This window comes from Petromyzon marinus, chromosome 34 (genome assembly GCF_048934315.1).
Source record: "Petromyzon marinus isolate PM22_M1 ecotype Great Lakes invasive population chromosome 34, UKy_Petmar_22M1.pri1.0, whole genome shotgun sequence".
NCBI lineage: Eukaryota > Metazoa > Chordata > Hyperoartia > Petromyzontiformes > Petromyzontidae > Petromyzon > Petromyzon marinus.
In genome coordinates this window covers 9089293-9116644 of record NC_133700.1, presented here as the reverse complement: position 1 = coordinate 9116644, position 27352 = coordinate 9089293, and the positions used below count along the sequence as shown (strand labels likewise).

Below are 27352 nucleotides of genomic sequence, written 5' to 3'. Positions count from 1 at the left end.
GGTTGATCAAATCCTATAATGCTAACAGCAGTCGTCTGCGGTAAACAATAATTGAGTTATCATTGTGTAAGAGTCAACTATAACTGTGATCATTTTGAAATGCTGTACGGATGAAGTGCATTAACAAAAGATACCTGTGTGCATTTCATTTTTTTCTCCCTACTAAATTATTGACATTTCAATCGCTCCACAGCAGAAAGCAATCTGCAAATAACGTGTGGGTGTCTCTGTTTGCAGTCACCACAGTTTGTACAAGACCCTAATGTGCTGCCAATAACCAGTGTGCACAAGCTGCTTCAATTAATTTCAATGTCACTTCCACTTGACGACATGGTCTTCGATAAGTAAACAGCTTGTGTAAGAATAAATTTGGACAAATGTGTGGTTGGTGAGATGCAATATGTATTTTTATATACATATCCTTTTGATTTAAATTTACGAGTGGACTATGATTTTTTTTTTTAGTAACTGATGTCCTTTATTTAAATAGAGATGCAATAAGTTCCAAGCTATCTCAACGTGTTTTCATCTTCATTAATGGGAAAACAAGAACTTAAAATCATATTATTTGGGTTTTTCGGTAAAGTCACGTAGACAGGCAACACAAGCATGCTCTAGTTTCACTGCAATGCTGTTCCACGCAGCTGGATTCATGAATCAAATGTAACGTCTAGGTTTCATTATTGTTAACCCATTGTATGCTCAGTTTAACACGTAGGCTTTCGCGACCAGTATTATTCATGATAAAGTTTTTGGGTTAGATCGCATTATTTATAAATGTGTCGCAACCCTCCAACCCACCGGAAAGGGCCAATGGTAAAAAATGTGCGACGTTGACAATTAGTTCACTACTTTAGCCCACCGGTGTGTTGAAGAGTGGATCCACAACATTTACAATTTGAGTACGACGTTTCGCTGGAAATTACATCCAGCATCTTCGAGCAAAATGTTGTGGATCCACTCTTCAGCACACCGGTGGGCTAAAGTAGTCAACTATTTGTCTTTTGTCAAGATGATTACAACCGCTTGTGTTGCGATCGAAACGTCGTAGTCTTTTGTTATTGTCTCTTAACCTATCTAAGTGACTTTACCGAAAGACCCAAAGAATATGAATTCCTGCAGTCACGAAAGCTTTAAGTCAAGATTTTACTTAAAATCAGTCAGGTATGCTCTTGTCATATCTTATACAAAAGTATGGGAGCAGCGTTGCAGTGACACGACTAGAGCATGCCTTGACTATGATGTTCAAGTATTTTATCTCATTAATGAAGATTCAAAATTAATTTGGACAGCACAAAACACACATTTTTTGTACATATCGACAAGAAATGTGCCTTTTGGGTTGCATCTTGCTTTACTGAGGATCTTTCCTGCTGAAAATATATTTTTTTATAGACGCCTGAAAAACATAAATAAGTAATCATTTTATTTTGCAATTTTACGTCCGAGATGGAATTTAAGATATACCACAAGTATACACTGGCCCAATCGTGAAAATGACACCACCGGTTTTTTTACTCTAACATTCGTACATTCTCTGGCAGAAACTGAAGTATTGATGTAGGAAATTAATATGTGAAATCAAATCCGTGAAATCTGATGCACAGAAAAGGGCACCGTCCATTAGGCTACTCAGCCAATCAAGTGAAGGTTCTATTCATGTTATCAGAATGAGCATAGCTCATCTACGTATGTCCATCATATCCAAACATCTGCATGTGTGTATGTTGCACTTCCTTCGCACCGTACATAGCCAACCGCGCTAATCAGAGGTGCGGCAAATCTAAGCTCACGTGTCTTTCTATACTATACGGCAATGTGTTATTTGTGCGGAACCATTCAAATACAAAACATAAAAGCAACATTAGTTATGTGCTTGGTTGTGTTTACAAATGCCATGTTATTGCAAATGAAAAACAAAAACACCTCGCACACTCGTGCAATGTTAGTGCTTGTGTGGAGCTTTAATGGAACGTGGCTTTGGCGTGCCCATGTTAGTGTGCGTAAAACCGGCATTTTTCAAACACAACAAAAGTTCAACTCTTTGCAAAAAACGGGTAATCTTTCTGTTGTTCAAAAACAGCACAACGGCATTAAGGACAAACAGATGAGGTTTTGCTTGTAATCTGACAATTGGAATGAACACTGTAGTTTGTATGCACATTTAAGAACTTACCTGCTCAGCAATTTGATGAATTGCCACGATGCGATTCATTAATACATTAGTTATACTTCTATTTTTGCTTGTATTGTTTCCTGCTTTTCCTATTTCATTTGTACAGTTCTGTCTGCTACATTAGCCTTTTACATTGGCCTATAATTTCCATATAATTTGCCTACAAAGTAAACCGTAGATTTTGATATGGACATTTCAATGCATGCCTTGTGAGCGTGACAAATTAAATGGGTTCTATGAACTGAGAGATTGTTACGTGTCTATTCAACTATGACACAAAACCCTCGCACAATGGCCAACTCGTGCACACAGTTCATTGTGGCATTGTTAACTCCGATAATCAACTGATCAGCAGGAGGCCAAATTAACATCCACACTCAGCAAGAGCTTGTGAGTGGGCAATGATCACAGCACAGTGGTCGGCTGGAACGGGAGAAAAACAATTCTGGAAATTGAGACCCAAGGCCAAGCTCCTAATCCTGATCCTACCCTGCCACCCAGTGGATAAACTAAACTTTTTTTTTATTTTACCAGGTAAGGCCCACTGAGCTATGTAGCTCTTTTTCAGAAGTGATCTGGTCACAAATTATTGCTCAATGAAGTGTCTTATGTGGAATTTTATAGCAGCCAAATAATCTAAACGAACGTTTTGTAAGATAACCCAGCACAGTTTAGGGAATTTGCATGCAGGAGCTGTTTTACAAATATTGCCGAATTCAAATATTTTGGGCGAGTCCTATGATTTCTGTTTGTAATTGTGATCCCATTATTATATGAATATCTGACTGAGGAGGGACCAGTGGGGGGGGAGGGGGTACCAGTAAGATGCTGCTGCTGCTTGGCGTGGCGTTCGTTAAGGAAAGAAGGAAAGGCTCTGCAGTCTGCCCGACCTAGCAGATAAAGCACTGGGTAGGCATTGAAATGTATGACCAACGCTTTGGCGAATGTCTCTAATACTTTTAAATGTAGATTCTTGAGGCCTGTGCTACACACTATAGCCTCGCGTATACACAGAGGAACGCCGTGTACATATCGCATTCTCTCTCTCTCTCTCTCTGCTCGAACTACAAAATAAACAGTTGGCGACGATAGGTGAATGCGAACCTGTGACTTTTTTTCTCAATGGGCTGCTCGATTTTAAAAGAGCCACCGCAATCATGCCCGCGCGCCAAGCGGCGCCGTGGTCTGCCGGTGTGAAAGAAAGACTTGCCGGTTGACGGCCGAGTCGGTGCGGATGGTGGCGATGGGCGAGCGCATGTTCTTCAGGTCCCACACCTTGACGGTGCGGTCGTCGCTGCCGGACACCACGTTCTCACTCGATGCAAACACGGCCGACGTCACGGTGCTGCGCATGCACACACGCACGCACGCAGGCGAGGTGAGTGGAACATGATATACGGATGACGTAACCTTGCTACAACGCGGTCACACGTTTGAGGTCCTCGCGCAACGAGTCTCTCCGTCAGCTACGTTATAATCAAAAACACTCTGGAGCTTCATTATTGACCATAAAACATAAAAATATTTGAAAAACCAAGGTTGTGTTTTCCATAATAGAGGTTTTGGGGTTAGATCGCGTATGTATAAATGTGTTGTTATAGCCGCCCCCACCCAACACAGCCAATTAGTATGGTTTGTCCTTTAAACAAAACATGCTAATTAGTTACTAATTCAGCACACTGGTGTGTTGGAGAGTAAAGCCACAGCATTTACAATGAGAATACCACGTTTCGCCTGTAATTACAACAGGATCATCAGGCAGACATCCAGAGTCGCAAAAGCCTACGTGTTAAACTGAAGGTTGTGTTAGAAAGAGCCCAGTGATGTTTTCATATTTAAATGACCACTCATGGTGGGAGTAGAGGTTGGGTAATCTCCAAGAGACATTTCACCCCACCATGGAGAAGCTGGTCTAAGAGCGCCAACAAAATCGACAGGCGGCTACACATCTACTGACATGAGCAGCATGTTCTGGGGCAAAATCTTCACGTTCGACAAATTTACAGGGATAACAACAGTCTATCGCTTCCGAAGGTGCGCCGATGACGAATCCGCGATAAACGCGACGCCATTATCCTGGCGACAGAGGCAGATGGATGACCCAGTTTAACAACTGCCGCGACTGCACCTGAGGCAGTACCGGGGCGCGTACGTGCACATCAAGGAATACCGGGAAGTGTCAATACGTCTTACTTAATGAACCTGCACCGACAGCACACGCCATTAGTGCGCCGTACCCAATCTAAGCACCGCCATATAAGTGCTTTAGTGTAACATCTGCTATAATTAAAAGGCACAATTTTCCAAACCCAGGCAACCGTTTATTTATTTTTCTTTCGAAAAACTAAAAATTAAGTTACGTGCCAGCGCTATTTTGCAATGTGACTCCAAGGGTGCACATCATTAAAATACTCTCGCGTGTGTGTGTATAAGCACACACATACATTATAAGGAGGGCCCGTATCAGCAGCAAAGGCAGACCCAACAGATTAAGCTCGTGACTCGCACAGGTAGTATGCTAGTTTGGGATGCAAATGGATCTGCATTGCTCAAACATGCGCTCGTTAGGGGCAATGAGCAATCTCTAAAATACATTCAGCAGGCGCAATTCACTGCGCGCCAATGTTAAGAGACAGGGGTGGCCGGGTGGCTCGGGAAGGCTGATGGGCCTTGTCAGAGCGCGCAGCCAAACAACACTTAGAATGTGGACTGTAAGAACAAGGTTCTGACATGTGATGCGTTTTATCGTCTCTGCGCAGTCAGCAGTGACTGCACAAAAGAAATCCATCGAAAACGATTGTGCTTCATTCAGGTTACGGCTCAGGGCCAATACCTACGTTTTATAACAAAGACCGCACACTATGTACTGGGCTAATGATGAGATTGACTCAAGTGCAACAGACAAACATCTATAATATTTTTTATAAGAGAGACCCAAACAATGCCACCGGATGATATTGTTACACAACAGCGCTTTTGAATGCCAAATCAGCCTGTGGGAGAAACTACACAATGGAGAAGGGGAGGCAAATACTAACTCGGTGTGGCCCTGGAAGACGTTGACCGAGTGGATGGAAGGATCACGAAAGTCCCACAGGCGGAAGGTGGTGTCGCGAGAGGACGTCACCACCAGGCGCTGGGCCGGGTGGGTGCTGCAGTGCGTCAGCTCCTGATCGTGCCCTGCGCACAAAAGAAACCAAAAACAGCCGCCGTTTATCCTTATGCCAGCAGCTGGAAAGCAGTGGTGTTAGCAAACACCTATTAATGCTGGCTTGCCACATGGTAAGAGGTGTGCTGTAGCCAGCACCATGCACAGCCGGTTAAATTTAGCTCTCCAGTCCTTACGTTTAGGCGTCACACCAAGTACAGCACAACTGCAATAATTTATCATTTCTGTCATTCACGAATTATTGGCTGTTTGTGACTGCCCCCATAATCCATGCAAGATTGAAAATGCTTTGCTGACCACAAACTGTGAACTGTAGAAGTGGCACTACTGATGTGATTTATTTGGTAAAAAATAATATTGATTTAACTTATATTTGTATACGAAGTCTAAAAAAATGCAAAAAAATATTTTGACAGACCCAGATGCAAGTTTTGCACCATTTGAATCTCAAAAAAAACCTCTAAACCTTATAACCCGCTATTTTTTTTGCAGATTAATCCAGCCGCAAGTCTGCACTCTCCCAGCAATCAGCAAAATTTTGGACGCATCGCTATTTTTTGGAAGCGCGGATATTTCCTCCCATAATCCACGGCACACCACGTTGGCGCAAAAACATTTTCACAAATTAGTTTGTCTTGAGAAGGTGTGTATCCTATGGAGACGACCAAACGTTGAACCATAGGAAGAGGTTGGTTAAACATTTGGTCGTCTCGATATGAAGATATTGACAAACAAATAGAGACTGTTGGGGGGCAAGTGCTGTTTGCGAGCCCCTATTTAGGCCAGCACGGCACACAAAGGGGTGGGTGTGTACACTGGCGGAGCCAGTGGGGGGGGTGGGGTGGCACGTGCCCCCTCAATGATCCAATCTAAATCCCTAATTTCGATCGGATCATTGGGGTTTATTAGTAATAAATCGGAATTTTGCAACCCCCACTGCCACTGTGTAGCATATTATTTATGTGCCAGGGACTCTATGAGATGATAGGACAATAGTCTGAGTCCATAATTGGCAATAAGTGACTCACAGAATTGTGTGCAGTTGCGTATACAGTACACGACTTCCCTGAAGGCATCAACACCTTCAGCGAGCGCGATGCCGATCACACAAGGTTCAAATTCGACCCTCGATCGATGGCTGCGCCATCGCAGCACACGCGTCGAATAAAAATCAAGGGACAAGTCCTTACTTACTAACAACTCCTATAATTTTTCATTGCTGGAGGGGTTGCCCCCCCCCACCTACCTGAAAATCCTGGCTCCGCCATTGGGTGTGTATGTCTCAATGGCACACACACATACATGCATTCCCACTCATTTTGTCTTCATGTATCCCCATTACCACCCACCATTCTCTTCCCACGGAAAGTGTCATTTAGAGACCACAGGCAGGAGACATTTCGGACCACTCACAAGGGCCCCACCCCCCCCACCCCCGCAGCAGTAGCCACCTGTGAGCGAGTGCAGCAGCTCGGAGGTCTCTGCGTCATACACGTTGGCTGTGCGGTCCCACGATGCGGTGATGAGCTGCTTGCCCCCGACGAGCCAGTCGGCCGCGATGATGACGCCCTGGTGGCCCTTGAGCGCCGTGACGGGAGCGCGCACCGTCAGCGCCGCCTCGCTCGCCGCCTCCGCCGCGTCCAACCCCTCCGCCTCATCCTTGTCCGACGCGTCAACCTCGTCTTCGCCCGACGGCTGTGGAAATGAGGGACAGAGCAATGATTGGGCCGCGTAGCGCATGGGGAGTGGCCTCGTCATCTTCTGGTCATCGTCAAGGCCGACAACCAAGCAGAGTGTTTTGGATTTGTATTAATGCTTTTCAAAAATTTTACCAAATAAAAGAACGTTGGGGGATCAGTGGTAGTTAGGGGCATCACAGTGGTGAAATGTTAACTACCTCGCCTGGTATGGAGAACGTCGTGGGTTCGATCCCAACTCTTGACACCTGTATATTTGGAGTTTGCACGTCCCTCTCCTTATGGGGGCGTGAATTTTTCTCCGGGTCCTCCAGTTTTTCCCTCCACATTTAGAATCAACATGTGTTTAAAGTATTTGGCTGCTATAAATTTCCACGTGATGATAAGCCACTTCGTTGAGCGATCATTTGTGATGGCCAGGTCGCTTATGAAAGAGAGCTAGATTGAATTTTGATTTAAAGCTTTCGTGACTGCAGTAATTCATATTCTTAGCTCTTTCGGTAAAGTCACGTTGAAGGGAAACAATAAAATAATAAAATATATAAAACAATAAAAATTCTCACGACGTTTCGACCATAACACAAACGGTCGTCATCAGGTGTGTCGGTTTGCATAAATTTATTTTTAAACGGCGTATTTATTTATTTATAAAAACGTCAGCGCCACGCGCAGCGATTTGGCAGTTTATTCAGAAGGACTAGTCCATCTATGTTCTGAAAAGAGGAGGGGGGAGACGAAAAATTAATGTATGCTGTCTGAAAACCACTGTAAGCGTGAACAATCAATTAAGACCTGAAATGGTTTATCAAATCTTTCCAATGATTGCTAAGCCAGAATCCATCTTCTCGGTTGAAATTGTCTCTGTGCTTGTATATGTGGATAGCCTCATTAACGAATCTCTCATGGTAGCCAGATGGCTTACGAAGAACCTCTGTCTTGGAAAAGTCATTGTCATGTGAGCCTACTGAATTATAACAATGATCTGCCACAGCCGAGGTGTTGGTCCTACCGTGTTTAAGGTCTGCTTTGTGTTCACGAATGCGGTCCGAGACATGGCGGTTGGTTTCTCCAATGTAACTACTACCACAGAGGCAACTTAGTTTGTAGACACCAGGATACTGTGTCCGGAATCACATCTTTTACAGACGGAACCAGATCACGGATTTTATGTAATGTGTTGAAACGGACCTGGATCTTGTGTTTATTCAAGATTTTGGAGATCTTTTTTGTGATCCCCGCAATGTAGGGTAAAGTGATGGTTTTGAAAGGCTCCTCAAGAGGGTCCTTCTTCATGGTTTGAGTAATAGCTTTGCGGATTGTATAGTCGGAGTAACCATTAGCCTTAAGAGCTTGGTGTACGTGCTTGAGTTCACTGCCTATGTGTTCCTGGTCGGATATGCATTGGGCTCTATGATACAGAGTCTTGATGAGAGAATTCTTCTGTGATGGATGGTGGTGGGAATCTGGTTTCAGATAAGCATCCGTATGAGTAGCTTTCCTGTAGACAGAGTGGCTCATTGAACCATCAGGTCTCTTTTTTATTAGGACATCCAAAAAAGGTAGCTTGCCATCTTTTTCGACTTCCATGGTAAATCTGATGGCTGGGTGTATGGAATTGATGTGGTCGAAGAATTGGTCTAGAGCAGGCCGGCCATGTGGCCAGATGACCCTCTTGAGGAGCCTTTCAAAACCATTACTTTACCCTACATTGCGGGGATCACAAAAAAGATCTCCAAAATCTTGAATAAACACAAGATCCAGGTCCGTTTCAACACATTACATAAAATCCGTGAACTGGTTCCGTCTGTAAAAGATGTGATTCCGGACATACAGTACCCTGGTGTCTACAAAATAAGTTGCCTCTGTGGTAGTAGTTACATTGGAGAAACCAAACGCCATGTCTCGGACCGCATTCGTGAACACAAAGCAGACCTTAAACACGGTAGGACCAACACTTCGGCTGTGGCAAATCATTGTTATAATTCAGTAGGCTCACATGACATTGACTTTTCCAAGACAGAGGTTCTTTGTAAGCCATCTGGCTACCATGAGAGATTCGTTCACATATACAAGCACAGAGACAATTTCAACCGAGAAGATGGATTCTGGCTTAGCAATCATTGGAAAGATTTGATAAACCATTTCAGGTCTCAATTGATTGTTCACGGTTACAGTGGCTTTCAGACAGCATACATTAATTTTTCGTCTTCCCCCTCCTCTTTTCAGAACATAGATGGACTAGTCCTTCTAAATAAACTGCCAAATCGCTGCACGTGGCGCTGACGTTTTTTTATAAATAAATACACCGTTTAAAAACAAATTTATGCAAGCCGACATATATTTTATTATTTTATTGTTTCCCTTCAACGTGACTTTACCGAAAGAGCTAAGAATAAGAGCTAGATTGCTTAGTGGTCCTCACCTAGTTTCAGTTTTAGTTAGTGCAATGTGCTATCAAACCAAGCGACATGAATTTGATTGCTAGCCATGGCTACCGTCAGTTGTGAGTGATATCCGAACCCGTTCTGGGACCCCTGCTTTATCAACCCACATGCTGAAGTACGGGAAAACAACTGCCATTACCAATACAGTGTAGGAGGAGGTGTTAAATAAGCAGTGGACTGACAAAGGGCTGTATATTTAAGAGACCAGTTTGACCAAAAGTCTCCCTATAAATAAATAACTAATTTTAAATAGGTACAGCAAAACTGTAAAAAAACAAGTAATAATTAATAAAAAGTCGTATGTTTATTGTCACCTAAGAGGAAAGAAATATCTCAATATTTTATCCGGCTTACTTTTACTTATTTAAGTTTCTAAGATTCCATATAGCTGCCCAGCTCTACTAGGTATAAATGTGACAAGTTAGACCTATGCCTGTTAATCAGTTACCACTGTAAACATAACCAAAACTCCGAGGTACTGGGAACTTGGCCAGATTGTGTATGTCACTTGTCGTCTAGCTGTGCAGGGACGTACATTTGAGTCGATGCTGGTCTGGGTCAACGGCAACTGCACCAGGTAACGCCACACATGCGCCGAGTGGTCACCCGATGCTGTTGACACAATAGGAGGCAGCGTCACCCACGCAAACTAAACAGGGCACAAGTTACTCTTTACTCATGATGCCACGGTGTGGTCTTCTTCATAAATTCATAACATGCCGCCAGTCACAGAAACACATATCTAATTTTGGACACACATTGACAGAAGAGATAGTTTAATCTCAACGCAAACATTGAAGGGCTTCTCCAAATGTATGTCAAATATTTGCCAGGTTTTTTTGGTTAGCTGCATCACCTTTGCAATGTTCCAACAACCAATGAAGAGTGGGCTCGCTTGACCAGGAATGGTCATCGGCTCTTCTGGAATGGCTGAGATGCTGTCCCAATGCTTCACGAACCATAAGCTCAATGGGATTGAATCATACCGCTCCCTAACATTCACGGCCAGAATGAAACCATTGTAAAAAATAATTTAAACAAAGTTTAATGCAGGCTTAGATTAGGTCGAGATACCCCAGGCAATGATCTTTTTTTGTTTCAAAAACAAGGCCTTGATATCGAGAGTCACGATTAAAATGCTATTGCCCGTGCGTTTCCCTTCCATGCTGGCCCCGTGACGTGACAATTGTGCTCTACGCTTCCGCACATAAGAAAGAGGGCCCCAAGCACCCAGATTAGATAGGCCCAGTAAGGCTGGCATTGGGATTCAAGGCGGCTCAGCTAACCGAGCTGGCCCACTTCCCAGTGGTCGTTGAAATGTGCCATAATTGCAATTAGATAAGCTATCATCGGTGTTGGCCTTAATAGGTACTCACCAAACACCTAGGCCGAGCCCAGTGGGCCAATGGATTCACAAATAGATGTTTTTTTTGCCATTGCATAGCTTGTAAAATCCAGTGGTTGCAGGTTTTCCATCAACTACTCACATACTCTGTGTATATAAAACTAAAATAACCGATTCATACATCCATAATTCAATTTTTTTATTGAGAGGGTAAGAAATCATTTTCATTGATGAATCATAGCAAGCTGATTAACAATGCCCACCTGTACAACCTAAAAGGCTAAAAAGAGGACCTTTAGCTTTGAGCACATTCATGTATGCTTATGCCTTATTTCTGTATGTGTCTGTGCTGCACGTGTGCGTGTTATTCGTTACCTGTCAGAGCCAGCTGGTCCGTTGGATGGAATTTGATAGAATTAACTGTGGGGCAATTGGGACAGAAACAAAATATAATGAGAAACCAGTCACTTTTATGAACCAAACACTGCTGTCAAAATAAACAATTGCACACAACACAAATTAAGAATATGTGCACCATTAACTTTCATTTCTGACAGCATTTATGGATCACTAATCAAATGTTGGCAAAAAGTCATAAACTATACACATAAACAAACAACAGACCATTTTGTGAAATTCTAAATAAACCAAGATGTACATTTATTCCAGCTCTGCAACTCCATATAAAATGACAAGTTGAACAACAATTTTAGCAAGCTACCAGTTGGTAATTTCACCAAACAACACGCACTGTGAAAGCAAAGTAATCTAAAGTTAGTACACATGCACTACTGTAGAGCAAAAATTTAGTTCATAAATCACCCCCCTATTCTAGCCGACAGTTCAATTCAAATGTCATTATTTGCAGCATTTTTTCTTTAAATTAGTCATTTCTCGAAAACAAAATCCCACACTAAGCTTGTGGCATTGATACAACTATACATTGAACGGTAGATTGTTATAAGTGAAAAACAGTGGCAATTGTAGCATAACTTTGCATGAACCATGCTAATGAAAACAATTCAGTCTTGCAAATTTTCTGTTGACACTGCAAAGCAGATCTTATGTCCTGCTCACTGTCATGTTGCATCAACAGGGAAGTTAAGATATGCTTTACCCATTAACTACATTGTTTGAAAATTTAGCGTTTATAAAAATGTTATTCCTGATCAATAACACATGACGTTCAATAATAAATAACATTTACATGTTAAATGCATTGTCAAGTCACAAACATAATTACAGTGCTGCTCTTCTAAAACAGCAATTTGAGAACAGTACGTGGCTAAATAATCTGTAAGATTAACAAAAACAGATTTATAGAGTCCCTACGCGCATGTGTGCGCAATTTTGGAGTGGTGATGCAGTTGTTTGCACAGTTGTTTGCACACATGTGCTACTGTGCTACAAACCCAGAGACCTGGGTTCAATTCTTGGCCAAAGATAATAGTGGCGTGTGGTAATGACCCTTTCCTAGGCCTCCACAAGGTAAAATTTGTTTCATATGAGTACCTGGTGTGGTGTATAAACACCAGCAATGAGCAATTATTTAAAGGTGTGGTTCTTGCCACACCACCTCCTTATATTCTGTAGAAGTCTTAATGGCTTCTCGAAATAATTTGTCTCAATAGCTCTATGAGTTTTTGGGATGATTATCTTTGTGTTTGTGCACGTGTGTATGTACGTGATCATAACGCATCTCGCCTGGCACTCACGCGGTGACATCACCGTTACCGAGTGGCAAAAGGTGGCTCTTGTGTGTGTGTGTGTGCGCGCAGATGGATGTCACGCACAATCATCAAGGCTCTTGGTAAAACCCATTAATTCAGGCTCTCATCACTGTGTGATCCCCAAAAAGTAGCCAATTTCAAAATCCATCACTGGTCGATAAACTAATGAGAACTGTGGTAATGTGTTCTGTTGCCAAAGGGTGTGTTGAACCGGGCATAGTACCTGAGCCTGCGTGTCCAACATACTTTAAGATACATTTCCCAGTCTCTATGCTCCATAGCATGGCAGTGTGATCTGGGCACAGAAAAAAATGCAGATTAGAGAGAAGGTTGATATATTTACTTTCAAAGAGAAGTAACAACAAAAGTCATGGTTAATATCGTTTCCCATGTTCCATAAACTGCCCTGAACCATTGGTAAAAATGTCACGTTTCTATGACAGGAGCAAGTCTATCCAAGCGACTACACGGGAAGTTACCATGATTCTCTAGCTCAGCTAGGCAGAGAAAACTACAAGTCACTCTTTCCCACTATAAGTTTATTTTCTCTACTCATATGAAGACAATTATCGGTGGTGACACATTACCATGTCGTCCCAATTATGCTACTTAAGCCACCCTCCTCCACACATTTATAAACGTGCTCAAATGTTCCTTTGAAAAGAGATGCCCGTCATCATCATAGAAATACAATATTAGGTGGCCTGCTTACTTGAAAAATGCTGAATCAAACAAAATACCACTCAAAAACACTCTTATTTCGTATTTACAAAATACCTAGTTTGTGTATCACAGGCTATCCAACGGGAATTCGAAAACGTATGAGAGAGAAAAAATTAATCCACAACCATGTGGATTCCAGGCACACTGCTATAGAAATTCCATTTTGTAAAAAAGATATTCAGTTAGGACGGGTAAGAAAGTTACAACAACAAACAATACAAAAACATGACAGGAATGCAAAGTACAAGAAAGGTAAATAAATCAGCCAAACACATATAAATCAAACTAAACCATCTCCATCCCACCAGGCAAAGCCCACTGAGGTATTAACTTACTGTTCAAATGCCAACCGGGCCACAAATGATAGCTCAACAAAGTAGCTTATCATTTGGACATTTATAGCAGCAAAATAATCTAAATAGTGTAAACGCGTGTTTCTAAGTGTGGAGGGAAAAACGTAAAATAAGCCAAGCTATAGATCATACAACACCCATATTATGTAATGTTTTTCAACATGTATTTATTTACCCGTACAGAAGTAGACAAGTAGCTGTGAAAGATAAATGCGTCTGCACATTTTGTACACAGTAATATTTCGCACTGGTTTGTTTCTTCAAGTTTAATCAAACCCTTTTATCAGTTTGACCGATATCCAAGAGGGTCCCTAACAGCAACACAATTGAGTACTACAGGTACATTTTTTTTGTACCCAATTTACAAGAGTTATCGTACCTCACCGTTATGGATAGGTAGACGGACAGAGCTAACGCATAAATGCTTTTAACCTAAGTTGGAAAGCATTGGAAGAGCGATTGGATATGATGGCACACACCGGCAGACGCAGTTCCGAGCACAACAGGGGCGATGCGAGTGGCGGCCACATCCCAGAGGCCGTCGCGGTGTCCGGCGTACTCCTTCTGCAGCTGGCACACGGCGCGTGTAGTCGTGGCCTTGAAACTGGACACGATCTGAACAGCAGACGAACGCGCACGCACACGGTCCCGCACGCACACAAACACGCGGTCCGGCACACGCACACACGTTCGTTTTTCACGAAACAATCGGTCATTGTCTCCTACACATTCACGCATTCATGCCCCTGCATGTTATATCATTACACTTTAACTGCATAAGTAACCGTAACTTATTTGCTGTATATCACACTGTAGCCATGAATTGCAGATGTGTAGCCTGCAGCAAATACTCAAAAAAACAGGCTCTTGTGCTTACCTGAATGCTAACTTTCAATCCAAAGAGGTACTGTAACTCAAAACATAAGCGCTGGCCATAAAATAAACTGTGAAAACACGCAAAGACACGGCACCCTTTAGCCCTGTATTATCCTCAACCTGAGAAAGCATGCATTGCCAATATTTACCTTGACTAAAAACATCTGTATTACGCTACAAGTTGACATGCAGTGCGTAAAGGATTAGCCTTCACCTTGACCCTGTGAATTCACTGTCACCCAAAAATTCCTTAAACCCATTCAATGACACCAGGACACAGAGATCCTGTAAGCGTGTTACTATACACGATTTGTTCAAATAACCCAAACCAGCTCCAGGCAATAAAGATAAACGAAGAGAATATGCATGCTACAGTAAACCACACATGTGCGAAATTGTGAAAGCTCACAAAATATTGCTGACAACCCCAGCTATGCTACTTCCATTCAAAACATAATTGCCAGGGATTTTTTTTCGCCAACACGGCAAGAGTTGAAATTAAATATTAACCACATTTCATCTAGAACACCTCCAGCTAGTCATGTACTTTGGTGGCAAAAAAATGCAGTGTCTTTACAAAAGAACCCAGCCTTTGGTAAACTAAAAGAAATATTTCGTGCAAGCAAATTTCCACAACACTGCACGACTGTTTTTTGCCCAAACAGAAGTCAACATGAGATCCTGCAACCTCACAAACACTAACATTGTTCACCACTTACTCCTTTAAGCTGCTTTAAGCTGACCAAGCAAAACCTTTTTAAACAATTTACAGATAACCCACAGCCTGACTGTGCTCAAGATGTTGGAAACCACAACCACAAACTCCACACCACGGTGCTTTGGAATTCAGTAACGTCGGTGCAAGTTAGGCAACAAACACGAAGAGAAACATCAGACTTAAACAACGGAACACTCGGCGGTTGCAAAATTAATAGTCCCGTCGCAAACGATTGACAGAAAACGGCTCACGGAGCGTGGAACGGCGTTCAATGGGGTCAACAGGCTCTTAGCAAAGATTCCCATCACACGTCTCACATGCATAAAGCGAGGTTAGGGGCACTGGAGTGCGGGGAGGGGAAAATATTTCAGGGGCATTCCGTGGGACAGCATTCCCATTACCCAGGAATCTCCTCCCCAGAGCTCCCAGCTCCCAACGTTGAAATTGAGGGCTCCACTCACATCTGTACGCTACAGCAGTGCCGGCGGGAGAGAAATACACGCGGCACATGGGCGCGCGTCCAAAAATGGTAAACTCGCACACACCCACGTACAAGCGCACTCACGGTTGCACAGACGCACGCCTGCGTTGCACATCCCACACGCAGACGCACACACACGCACACAGGCCACGTGGTGAGACAAATGTACGCCTGCTCCGAACCTCAAACATGCAGTTAACTTGAGCAAACACAAACAAACGCCATAGTGCGATAGTGTCATCGGTAAGTGAAACAAATTTGAAGCACAACCTTACACCAAATGGGGGCAAAAAATTTATGATTTTGAAAAACTATGATATTAAATAACTATGATAATTTACACCAACATAAACTAAAATATTTAATGAAACTCAAAATTAATAACCTGAATAGTGCTGTCCCATGCACGCCCGTGGCTACGTACACAAACACGTATGCACAGACGCAGATACAAACAACCCCACATACACCCATGTTTGCCATCTCGTACACATGCGTGAATGAATTCAAATGAGCCTTTGGGGTGACAGATTTTACAGATGGCAGGACGGCACAGCCCAGTGAATGCTGAAGGGAATGGCAAATGACGATAAAAGGATGACGGATGTGAATCAGACCCCTATAATGGATACCGCTGGATTAATGAGCCATCTTTACTGCAAACTGGCAAAATGCAGTGTCAGGGTGAGATGCAAGTCCCAGGACTATGTTCTACCTTGCTTGTTGACGCTTTGTAAGTCGTTTTCAGCTTCTGTGAAAGTTGACTCGTAGAATGCCCGGCTGTTGATACCACGGTACAGAAAACAAAACAAAGCTTAACGATTAGTATGCAGTGAAACATTAAAATACAAAATCAGTAGCGTAAATGAACTGCAACGCGTGCATAAAGAGAACATCCACAAGATGGGGACGCAATACTGACACCTCTCTGTTAATAGATGATGCTCAGTGGTCGAGACTAATGACAGATTGGCAGCCACAGGAGGAGACGCGCCTGAAAAGATATCCACCACGGAGATTGCGCGTTCACATCAACTAATTTGCGGATGCTGCAAAGATCTTTGCTTCGCAGGATCATGAGAGAAGGCGATGGCTTGGGAATATCTTCATTCAGGCGTGGAATGATCATTGCTGTTGATGATGAAATTAACTGCACTGCCCTCAGTTCTATTAAGTGGGAAAATGCTATTGTGGTGCTCAGAATACAAATTTTGGGGTCACATTGGCATCACGTACAAACAAGAATGAAAATATTTTACTACCTTCACCAGGGTCAAGAGTTCACCACAGCCAATGCCAGATTACATGAAACCTTACCAGCACTTATTTAACCATTTACCAACATATATCTTCACAGATAGCTGTTCCTATAGAGTCATGATTAATTTTTCACTCAATCATTTCCAGGCAGGGCTTTAATTTTAAGTCAAGATATTATTAATTACAATTCTATCCTGTGAAGCAGGGGTCACTACCAGAGACATTTCACGTCTTTTTTTAGCGCTATCATTTTCAATTATAATGCAGCGGTAACTATGACAGTGGCTATGTATTTTGATATTGGATTGTGCTGTTAAATGTAAGAAACTCATTCATAGTAAAAGCAACTAGAGCGAGGAAATAAAGTATTTGATCCCCTGCTGATTTTGCCCACTGACAAAGAAATGATCAGTCTATAATTTTAATGGTAGGTTTATTTGAACAGTGAGAGATAGAATAACAACAACAAAAAAATCCAGAAAAACGCACGTTAAAAATGTTATAAATTGATTTGCATTTTAATGAGGGAAATAAGTATTTGACCCCTCTGCAAAACATGACTTAGTACTTGGTGGCAAAACCCTTGTTGGCAATCACAGAGGTCAGACGTTTCTTGTAGTTGGCCACCAGGTTTGCACACATCTCAGGAGGGATTTTGTCCCACTTCTCTTTGTAGATCCTCTCCAAGTCATTAAGGTTTCGAGGCTGACGTTTGGCAACTCGAACCTTGAGCTCCCTCCACAGATTTTCTATGGGATTAAGGTCGGGAGACTGGCTAGGCCACTCCAGGACCTTAATGTGCTTCTTCTTGAGCCACTCCTTTGTTGCCTTGGCCATGTGTTTTGGGTCATTGTCATGCTGGAATACCCATCCACGACCCATTTTCAATGCCCTGGCTGAGGGAAGGAGGTTCTCACCCAAGATTTGACAGTACATGGCCCCGTCCATCGTCCCTTTGATGCGGTGAAGTTGTCCTGTCCCCTCCATGTTTGACAGTGGGGATGGTGTTCTTGGGGTCATAGGCAGCATTCCTCCTCCTCCAAACACGGAGAGTTGAGTTTATGCCAAAGAGCTCCATTTTGGTCTCATCTGACCACAACACTTTCACCCAGTTGTCCTCTGAATCATTCAGATGTTCATTGGCAAACTTCAAACGGGCATGTATACGTGCTTTCTTGAGCAGGGGGACCTTGCGGGCGTTGCAGGATTTCAGTCCTTCACGGCGTGGTGTGTTACCAATTGTTTTCTTGGTGACTATGGTCCCAGCTGCCTTGAGATCATTGACAAGATCCTCCCGTGTAGTTCTGGGCTGATTCCTCACCGTTCTCATGATCATTGCAACTCCACGAGGTGAGATCTTGCATGGAGCCCCAGGCCGAGGGAGACTGACAGTTATTTTGTGTTTCTTCCATTTGCGAATAATCACACCAACTGTTGTCACCTTCTCACCAAGCTGCTTGGCAATGGTCTTGTAGCCCATTCCAGCCTTGTGTAGGTCTACAATCTTGTCCCTGACATCCTTGGAGAGCTCTTTGGTCTTGGCCATGGTGGAGAGTTTGGAATCTGATTGATTGCTTCTGTGGACAGGTGTCTTTTATACAGGTAACAAGCTGAGATTAGGAGCACTCCCTTTAAGAGTGTGCTCCTAATCTCAGCTCGTTACCTGTATAAAAGACACCTGGGAGCCAGAAATCTTTCTGATTGGGAGGGGGTCAAATACTTACTTCCCTCATTAAAATGCAAATCAATTTATAACATTTGTGACATGCGTTTTTCTGGATTTTGTTGTTGTTATGTCTCTCACTGTTCAAATAAACCTACCATTAAAATTATAGACTAATCATTTCTTTGTCAGTGGGCAAACGTACAAAATCAGCAGGGGATCAAATACTTTTTTCCCTCACTGTACGCTGATCAAATCTTTGGAATATAGCATGATTATGACCGCACTGACTATGCCTGGAAAAACTGCAAGGACAGCAAAAATTATCTAAAGCAAGAGACATGGATTAATATTTTAAGAAGCGTAATCATTTACATTGCCGCTGAGAGCACTGAGGATGAATAGATCTCAGGTGATTAAGGGGACTGCAAAAACATTCATTCGCAATTATCTTGAAACAACATTATTTACAATTACACATATCAGATAGTGGTAGATGGTGTGGTGTCAAAAGGCAAAATGCACACAAATTGAGGCAGAAACAATTTTCATTAAACATTTAGGTTGTCGTAATACCCTTTCTGCAAGCAGATAATTAATTTGCTTGCATAATACCCAACACAAATGGCTCATGGATGAGCTCTTAGCATTAAATGATGAAGTGACCGAGAGAGGACAAAAGTGCATATACACATTCATGTAAGCAAGGAAATGTCGGGGTCAACCAGCTGCAAAAAAAGAGGCCGAGCCACAAGGCTGAAGGTCAATGTCTCACTATGCAGGTTGATGCAGGCGCCCGGTGGCCACAATACTCTGTATGCTATCTGCCAACGTAAACAGGGGCAGGGTAAAGTTTTGAAAGCGAGAGGGCTCATTACTCACTCTTGGTTTTAAAGACTCCCTTGGAGAGTTCAGAGCCATCAGTGACGGCTCCTTCAGAGGCCAGCCGCTCGTTCAAGCTATCAATTTCCTTGCGTACTGGAGGCAGAAGGCAAGGGGGAAAAAGTCACTGCGTGGATCTGCACAAGTCAAAGTGTGTATGTTATTCTTGACCTCACTAGTTTATTAATGAGCCGCTGCCAATAACGGGGGGGTCAGAGTATTGTCACGGCCCAACTAAAATTAATGCGACGTAACAGTAAAAGTGCTAAAATTATACTCGTGCATGTGCAGTGCGCGTATGTGTGCACTCGCATACATTCCCACGTGGGCATATGTGTCAGCTGATTAAAGCATAAAAAATATATACGAAGTATTAGAATTGATGTCACGCTTTTTTTTAATGCAAGGTACACCATTTGCGAAGATAAGTTAAGCATCTCCATGTGTGTTTCAAAACGTATTTCAATTAATGGCAACTAATATTTACTCATTTTAATGTACGACAAGAAAAAATAAGCTGTGAAAAGTCACTGCTTCAGTAATAATGCATTACACGCAATTACAATGTGGTAACAGTTCTCAGCAATCATGAGAAATTCCCCTTCAAGTGGAGAACAAACGGTGAAAATTTTACATGTTGGTCTTTAAAGATTTCTTCACAAATGTATTCTGCAATTAGATCACATTAAATGAATATTACTTAGAACTTTCATCGTGTTTTTGTTTAACTGAATAACATTAACGCACAACTGCTGTATTTTAAGTCTGCAACTTACCCCGCTCATTACAGGCTCCAATAATATTAACGATCGAGCAAAACCACGACACACGCCTGCAGCCACCTTGCCTTTGAATTTATAGAAGCCATTTGTATTACAAAACACGGCTCATTAAAGTGGGAGAGACACCACTCTTAAGCTCAGAGCCATAAATAGTCATGAAATAAGGCTCATTCTGTTGAACTTTTTTTTTACCCCAAACAATTTTGGCATGAGTCATAAATGACTGTACTGCATTCTACATTTCACAGAAATTGCATTGGTGACAACCCAAGGTAAAACGTGTTATACATAACCTAAAATATTTTCACCAGGAATGTAAACACACGTGAATACACACCTGTAAATGTCACAACAGGGAAACGTTTATCACGAGCATAATAACGCAACTCGTTTAATTTTCTGTATCAACAGGCATTTCTATATTAACTGTTCTACAGAGCATGTATATTCTTTGATAAACTAGATAAAAACTTAACTCCCAAATACAACTCTTAAACACAAAATTTATTTTACTTTTTCCATGTTTATCCCTTGTATAAAACGAGCACTTGTCCCCTGCCTCGGGGGACCCCGAATCTGAAAACACACGGAAAGATCCCCCATTTAGCCTTACAGACTAAAAGGCATGCATTGTCAGAGCCTATTAAGGCTATGTGGTGTAGTGAGAACCGTGTCTGGGCATCTTTGTCTCCCCAGTGCTGAAATGTACACATCGCAGCAGGTATCTCAATTAAGGCTGAATTGACCTGGGAGAGGCCAAGAATATGTTCTGATATGGACTTGCGATTGAAGTTTTCCATGATCGCACATTAAACTCCGTTTTACAGGTCTGTGCTGAAGTTCACGAGAGGCAGCGATGCTAGTGGTTAGTGGACCACAATACAATCCAGGCGACATGGGTTCGATTCCTGATCACAGCTAACACCAGTGGCAAGTGGTACCTGAACCTTTACAGGGCCTCCATAGATCAACTCAGCCTTAAATTAGGTGGTGCTGTTGTGTGTGAAAACCTAAACTTGAGGAGACAGAGGTTGCCCGGCAAATTGCTGGTCAGATTACCCCTTAGTGTGCTGTGATGGCCTTAATAGGTGCTTGCTAAAAGCACTTTCCCCCACAGTCTATGTAAGGTATCAAGAGAGACCTTTGCCTTTGATGTAAGACAAAGTACCCTCATTTAAGATAAGGACCACAGCCATGTGTGCATGTGGAGGTGCTTTGTAACAGCACTTGCAACAACAGCCCATTAAAGGCTACCCAGGGGATTTTTTGTCTGTGCTGAAAAAAATATATCCCCCCCCTCCTTGTCCTTATAAGACTGTTGGGGCAAGTGCTGCTAGCAACCACCTACGCAACCAAGCACACACACACAGTAAAGGCTCTTATCTCAGCGTGCCAGACAGCGGCCGCTCCGTAAACACTGAATGATGTTTGATAAAGCGGAGGCGATGCCCTGCTCACTCACGTTCCACGTTCTCCACGTACAGGACTTCAAACTCCTTCTCAATCTGCCCAAACAGCTCCAGCAATGTCTGCCTTATGGCTGGTGGCAGCCGCGAGTCCTGTACATACGCAAACACACACACACGTACGCATGCATGCATGAACACGGGCGTTTGTTTCGCAAACGTTTGTAACGTTTTATGTTGAGGATGCACAGTTAAAGGAAATTTCAAGTTGAACGAGATACTACAATTGTGTCTACATCATGTGCACATTCCTTACTCACGGTGAATTGTATTTTAGGAAGAGCAACAGAGTTAAGTGTGTATCAATCGCACTGGTAAGCAATGTCAGGTTTGCGTGATGACAATGTTAATATAGCATGCATAGTTGACATAGCTTATGCAATGTTTAAGTTGTATTCTATTTATTGTAAATGTCTAGTTTTTTCAGCATATTTTTAAAGGTACAGTACTGAATAAACAAAAAATGGTCATTCACGATTGATGACGATGATACAGTATTTGTATAGATCAGGAATTCTCAACTCGTCAGAACAGAAAAATGGAGAAAAGTAAAAATTAGGACTTGAAGTGTAAGACTGTGCCTGATGATTGTTAAACATGACAACCCACACCAGTGGGCTACATCGATTGAAGTTGTAGAAACCACCGGAGAGATGATTGAATTCACCAGAAAATTGCTATGTATTTCTACATAAATGTACAAATGCCGATTTAAAGCTTTCGTGACTGCAAGGATTCATCATCTTTCGTTCTTTCGGTAAAGTCACGTAGAATGAGAATAAAATAATAAATTGATAAAATAAAATAACACAATAAAATTCTCACGACGTTTCGGCCACAACACTAGCGGCCTTCATCAGGTGAAGGGACGAGACTGTCTGGAGGACAGCGCTGACTTTACCGAAAGAACCAAAGAAGATGTACAAATGCCATTATAATATACCTTAAATGAAGCAACAATACCATAATGCTCATCTCAATGTAATACGGCATTCTACACAAGGCTCGCTGTACATAGCACATCCTCCAAAAGACTTTAGTCTCGCACCTTGCCCCCCTGGCACTAAAAACTGTGACACGTTCGCAATCGGTTACCTGGGTCTGTGAGGGTCTGCGATTGACACTCTCGCAATCTCGCTCCGCGTTGTTGTTATCAAGTTCCATCTTCTGCCGCCCAACACCAGGAGGAGGCCCGAATGAATGTCGGGACTTACGACGGCAGTGACTGCATTCGAAGTTGCGAGACCGCCCTCGGCTCGTATCTAACAAGTCTGCTGCCGCCGCGCCAGCAGCGACCGTTGTTTGCTCAAGCGTCCACCCGGCCAAAGCGAGAGGTTGCGATGCACAACACGCACGCCACAGCACGCGCGCGCGCACGCCCGCCCGCTCGCTAAGCAAACACAGCGGCCTGGCAATCGCCACTGCCGGCCCCTCTTTTAGAACCGCCCGGGGAGGCACTGCAAGGTCGGGTGCGAAGACATTGCGGTGCCGGGCAAACACAGCGAAGTTGACGGCGAACTCTTGGAAGCGAAAAGGCAATGAACGGACCGAGTAAGTAAAAAAAGTATCAAATGTAAATTGAAAACAATAGGAAGAAACGAATAAAAGAGATAGATGAACGCTCGAAGGCCAAATGGAAATTTCGGATGAAGAACAATTTGTTCGTGAGAATCAATGGAAACGGTCGCGCGTGGATGACACTGCAGTGAAGTTGGAGTAAAAAAAGAAAAAACTGCCACGGCACAGCTCCCAAAAGTAAGTTGTCGTCAGCTTGGGACGTCCGGTAGAATGAGCCTTGCGAAACTGGTGTTACCACTTGAGCACAGCTGCACACACGTGACAAGGTGAGACAGCTGACGTGTCTCGAACCTTTGTTTACATTTCTGGAAGGCGGGGCCCTTCTTGCCATACAAAGGTCGCCATTCATGAGTTTTCCTAGACCCATGGTCACCAACAATTATTTACAGCCCAAGCCATCCCCGTGCCCGCAGGCAATGTTTATAAATGTTGCAGAAATACATCAAGTAAATATATTTTTTATTCGTTTAAAACTTATACAGTCAGCCTCGCAAATTTAAAACTGTACTTGGCCACAGAGCAATATAACTGAACTGTAGTGTTAAGATAAAACTAGTGCATTGTATAGCGACTATGAATGTAAATCCTGGATTTATTCTAATACCTTTCTACGATCAAATAAGCTTGCTTTTGTTCGAAAAAAATACACGATGTGAACAAAATGTTCACCTTATGTTCACAGTATGTTAATGGTACGTAAAAAAGTAGGTTAATCACTTTAAAACACAATTGGCAATGACTCTGCTTGTCTACAATGGCAATTCAAAACACTACCTCACAAATGCGTGGAAACACAAGACAACCGTAATTTCTAAAAACGGGCTAAAAGTAAATTAGGTTTCCATGACAACCATGCATTTTTTTTGTTCACGGAAAAAAAAGTCAGCACCATTATGGGTTTAAAAAGGTCACGGAAGACTGTCCAGATTTTCCAACGCGCTCAACATCCTTATCTTATTCTAATTCTAACAGCTGGTGTGACTCCACACAGGTGTGTGAGCAGTGATTATGAGCCTTTTGCAATTTCCGCAGAGGACAGTTTTGTAGTTTTAAATAGATTCTATTCTTGACCCCCGAGGCAAAAACAGTGGGAAAAAAAGTAAACCTAAACTAAAACCAGATGGGTTTCCCCATTCAGGTAGAATGGCATCACGTAGGAATGTAACTTTTCACCACCTGTCATAATTCAATCAATTTTCAAGATACAGGATCATGATTCAATAACATTTGTGGTGGCTGCAGTAGTCACGTACCAGGAGGCACCTAGCCACGAATCTGGCAGGATGATCCTCTCTAATCAAAGCCCTCAGAGGGACGTTGGAAAGGTGAAAAGGGGCCTCTTGGATCCAAAGCACAACATCAAGGTTGGAGCCTGGAACGTACGTTCAATGTACCAGACCTTCCAAGACGACCCAAGTTGTCCATGAGATGAAACGCTACCAAATTGACATCATAAGAGTGAGCGAGTGTCTCTGGACTGGATCAGGTAGGACAATTTCATCAGTGGGATACACCATCCTTCACTCTGGTAGAATGGAACTCGTGTCCATAGCAAAAACTGCCCTACGATGGACAACACAAGAGAAAAAAAAAACACAAGGCAGGCTAAAGGCCACTTGGCGATGCACCATTCAAGACCAACTAAAGACCATGGGCCTATCTAAGGGGTGAATCAGAGAAAGTCGCTAAAGACCGTCCGGCATGGCGTGGACTTGTTGCGGCCTTATGCTCCACAGGGAGCGAAGAAGAGTTATTAAGCAGTGGTCACATATAACCAATTACAAATAATGTATGAGAAAAGAAAATAGATTTTTACAAGCACGAATCGATGCATTTATTGTGATTTTAAGACTTTATTTTAATGCATGACTAGTTACATGAGTAGCAGTGGCTTAAAATGGTTGGTATGGACCCTCGTGTGAGGATGAAAATGGGGCCTCTGTCCATCATCTCCCCCTCTTTGTAGTCCCGCCACTGAGCCTCTCCAAGCACGTGAGACCCGGAGCAGTGAAACCACCTGCATGCTCCATTGGCTATGCCTATGGCGGCATAGCCAATTGTTGTGAGGTTCAGTACAAAAATCTCATCCAAAATGCACCTTTTCACCAAAACCGGTTATGGGAAAGTTTAAGTGCAGCCACTATCCACACTGCTGAAAATCACTCTGGGGCACTGTCCATAAGCTGGGCCTATAGCCCAATGAAAAGGCATTCGGGGAATATTTTATATTTCGTTTTTTATTTGTACCAAGATAAATGATGGTCCACTGTGCACCAAAACATTAATTTATTGGATTTAACAAATTCATAAAAGTATTGAAACAGGTATTTATATCAGCGTAAACACATTGCACAAGGTAAAGTCTGGTCATTAGTTATTCAAAGGTAGTTCTCCACATCCTGGCCATGACTTTGGAAAACAATGGCCATCTTTTGAAAACAGAGCCTTAGGATTTGTTGCATTCCCACCCACTCTTGTGCTATATTTAGCATTTTTTTGGTCCTGTAACATTTGTGAATACTAAATAAAGTGATAAATTCCATCAGCAAAAACAAACACATGCATGCCATCATTAGTGATGATGTAAGCGCTGTAGATGCAGTTAATGGTGATGGTGGAAGTTGGGAGCATAATTTAGGATCTCTCAAGCTTTAACATCAACAATATTTAATATTTATACACACATCAAATTAAATGTTGAAAGTACATTCATATTTTACCGCACATAACAAAACATCAACTGATAAATTTAAACATTACGTCAAGGGCCACACTTCATAAATCCTAACTGCCCAACATTCTGAATTACTGCAGAACACAGACATGTAAGTGTTGGTTAGACTAAGGTTACGGCTAATGTGAGACCATTAGAATGAGATGTAATTTTAGAATGTTTTCTTTTATACCTTGTTGATCTTTCAAACTCAATAAAAAATGTAATTTGGCAACACGAGGGTTAAAGCACAGCCCCTGTAATATTAATATCAGTGGTGTTCATACGTTTAAACACACGTTCATAGAGACACCCATGCTGCGAGCACAACACATCTTTCAATTCAATCATCCTAAAATAAAATCTGGCACATCTGCTTGGCCACCTGTTATTTAGTTTTATTTCTATATTCTATTCAAGTGATTTGTTTACCTGTCCTATACTTTGCACTCCAATCGTGTTTTTGTACTGTTTGTTGATGTGAGGTTCTGACGCGCACCCCTCCAGGACATGTGTGAAAAAGACATTTAACGCTCACTGAGACTGACACTCGCATCTACAACTGTGTTAACCACTGCCACTTTTAATGCAATAAAGTAATAGGAAAGCCTTCTCCAGGGATTGTATACACGAGGGATATATTCTCGATTTATTGCTTTATCAGAAATATTATTAAAACAGGGAATCATAACAATAGTTATATTTTATTTAGCGCCATTCATGCAAATTGCATATAAAAAACGCTGACCCATTGTGAAACCAACATAAAATAACTATATAAGACCGCAGAGAAACTAAACAAACATGATCAAGGGTACAGAGATATGTAAGAAACCATAACATGAACAGGATATAAGATAAGTGCATAGATAGATAATGTTAAGATTTATCTTCTTTGGTTCTTTCGGTAAAGTCACGTAGAATGAGAATAACATAATAAATTGATAAAATAAAATAACACAATATTCTCACGACGTTTCGGCCACAACACAAGCGGCCTTCATCAGGTGAGGGGACGAGACTGTCTGGAGGACAGCGCTGGAGTGAAAAAGCCACGCTCAGATCACGACCTTTAAGCCGTGTGAGAAGAAACAAAGCGCCTTGACAAAGGAATTAGCATAGAATTTAGCATTGAAATGGCTGAGTGATTAGCTTGTGACTGGTCACAGAAATGGCTATGTTAAAGTTAAAGCATACACATCCGCAGAGGCACCCCTCGAAGCATAAGGATACAATATTAATAAAGATAAGTCTTTAATAACAATCACTCAGCCATTTCAATGCTAAATGCTATGC

The 27352-nt window shown here is 42.4% G+C and overlaps 1 protein-coding gene across 7 annotated transcripts in view; it reads right to left on the bottom strand.

Annotated features, from left to right (window-relative positions):
- WDR37 (WD repeat domain 37) overlaps positions 1–27352 on the bottom strand; it is a 48937-nt gene that overhangs the window by 8339 nt on the left and 13246 nt on the right. For 4 of the 7 annotated variants that reach the window (XM_032965616.2, XM_032965617.2, XM_032965615.2 and 1 more), the window contains exons 3-13: positions 21762–21858; positions 19518–19613; positions 16428–16492; positions 15633–15701; positions 14117–14252; positions 12785–12856; positions 11207–11251; positions 10022–10098; positions 6797–7040; positions 5215–5356; positions 3387–3521 (exon numbers count right to left, since the gene is read on the bottom strand). In XM_032965616.2, the coding sequence (XP_032821507.1) occupies positions 3387–3521; positions 5215–5356; positions 6797–7040; positions 10022–10098; positions 11207–11251; positions 12785–12856; positions 14117–14252; positions 15633–15701; positions 16428–16492; positions 19518–19613; positions 21762–21858 (1178 nt within the window). Of the gene's footprint in view, positions 1–3386; positions 3522–5214; positions 5357–6796; positions 7041–10021; positions 10099–11206; positions 11252–12784; positions 12857–14116; positions 14253–15632; positions 15702–15796; positions 15815–16427; positions 16493–19517; positions 19614–21761; positions 21859–22860; positions 26971–27352 lie in introns of those variants that run through there. The other 3 variants (XM_032965621.2, XM_032965619.2, XM_032965620.2) reach the window with 3 other exon arrangements.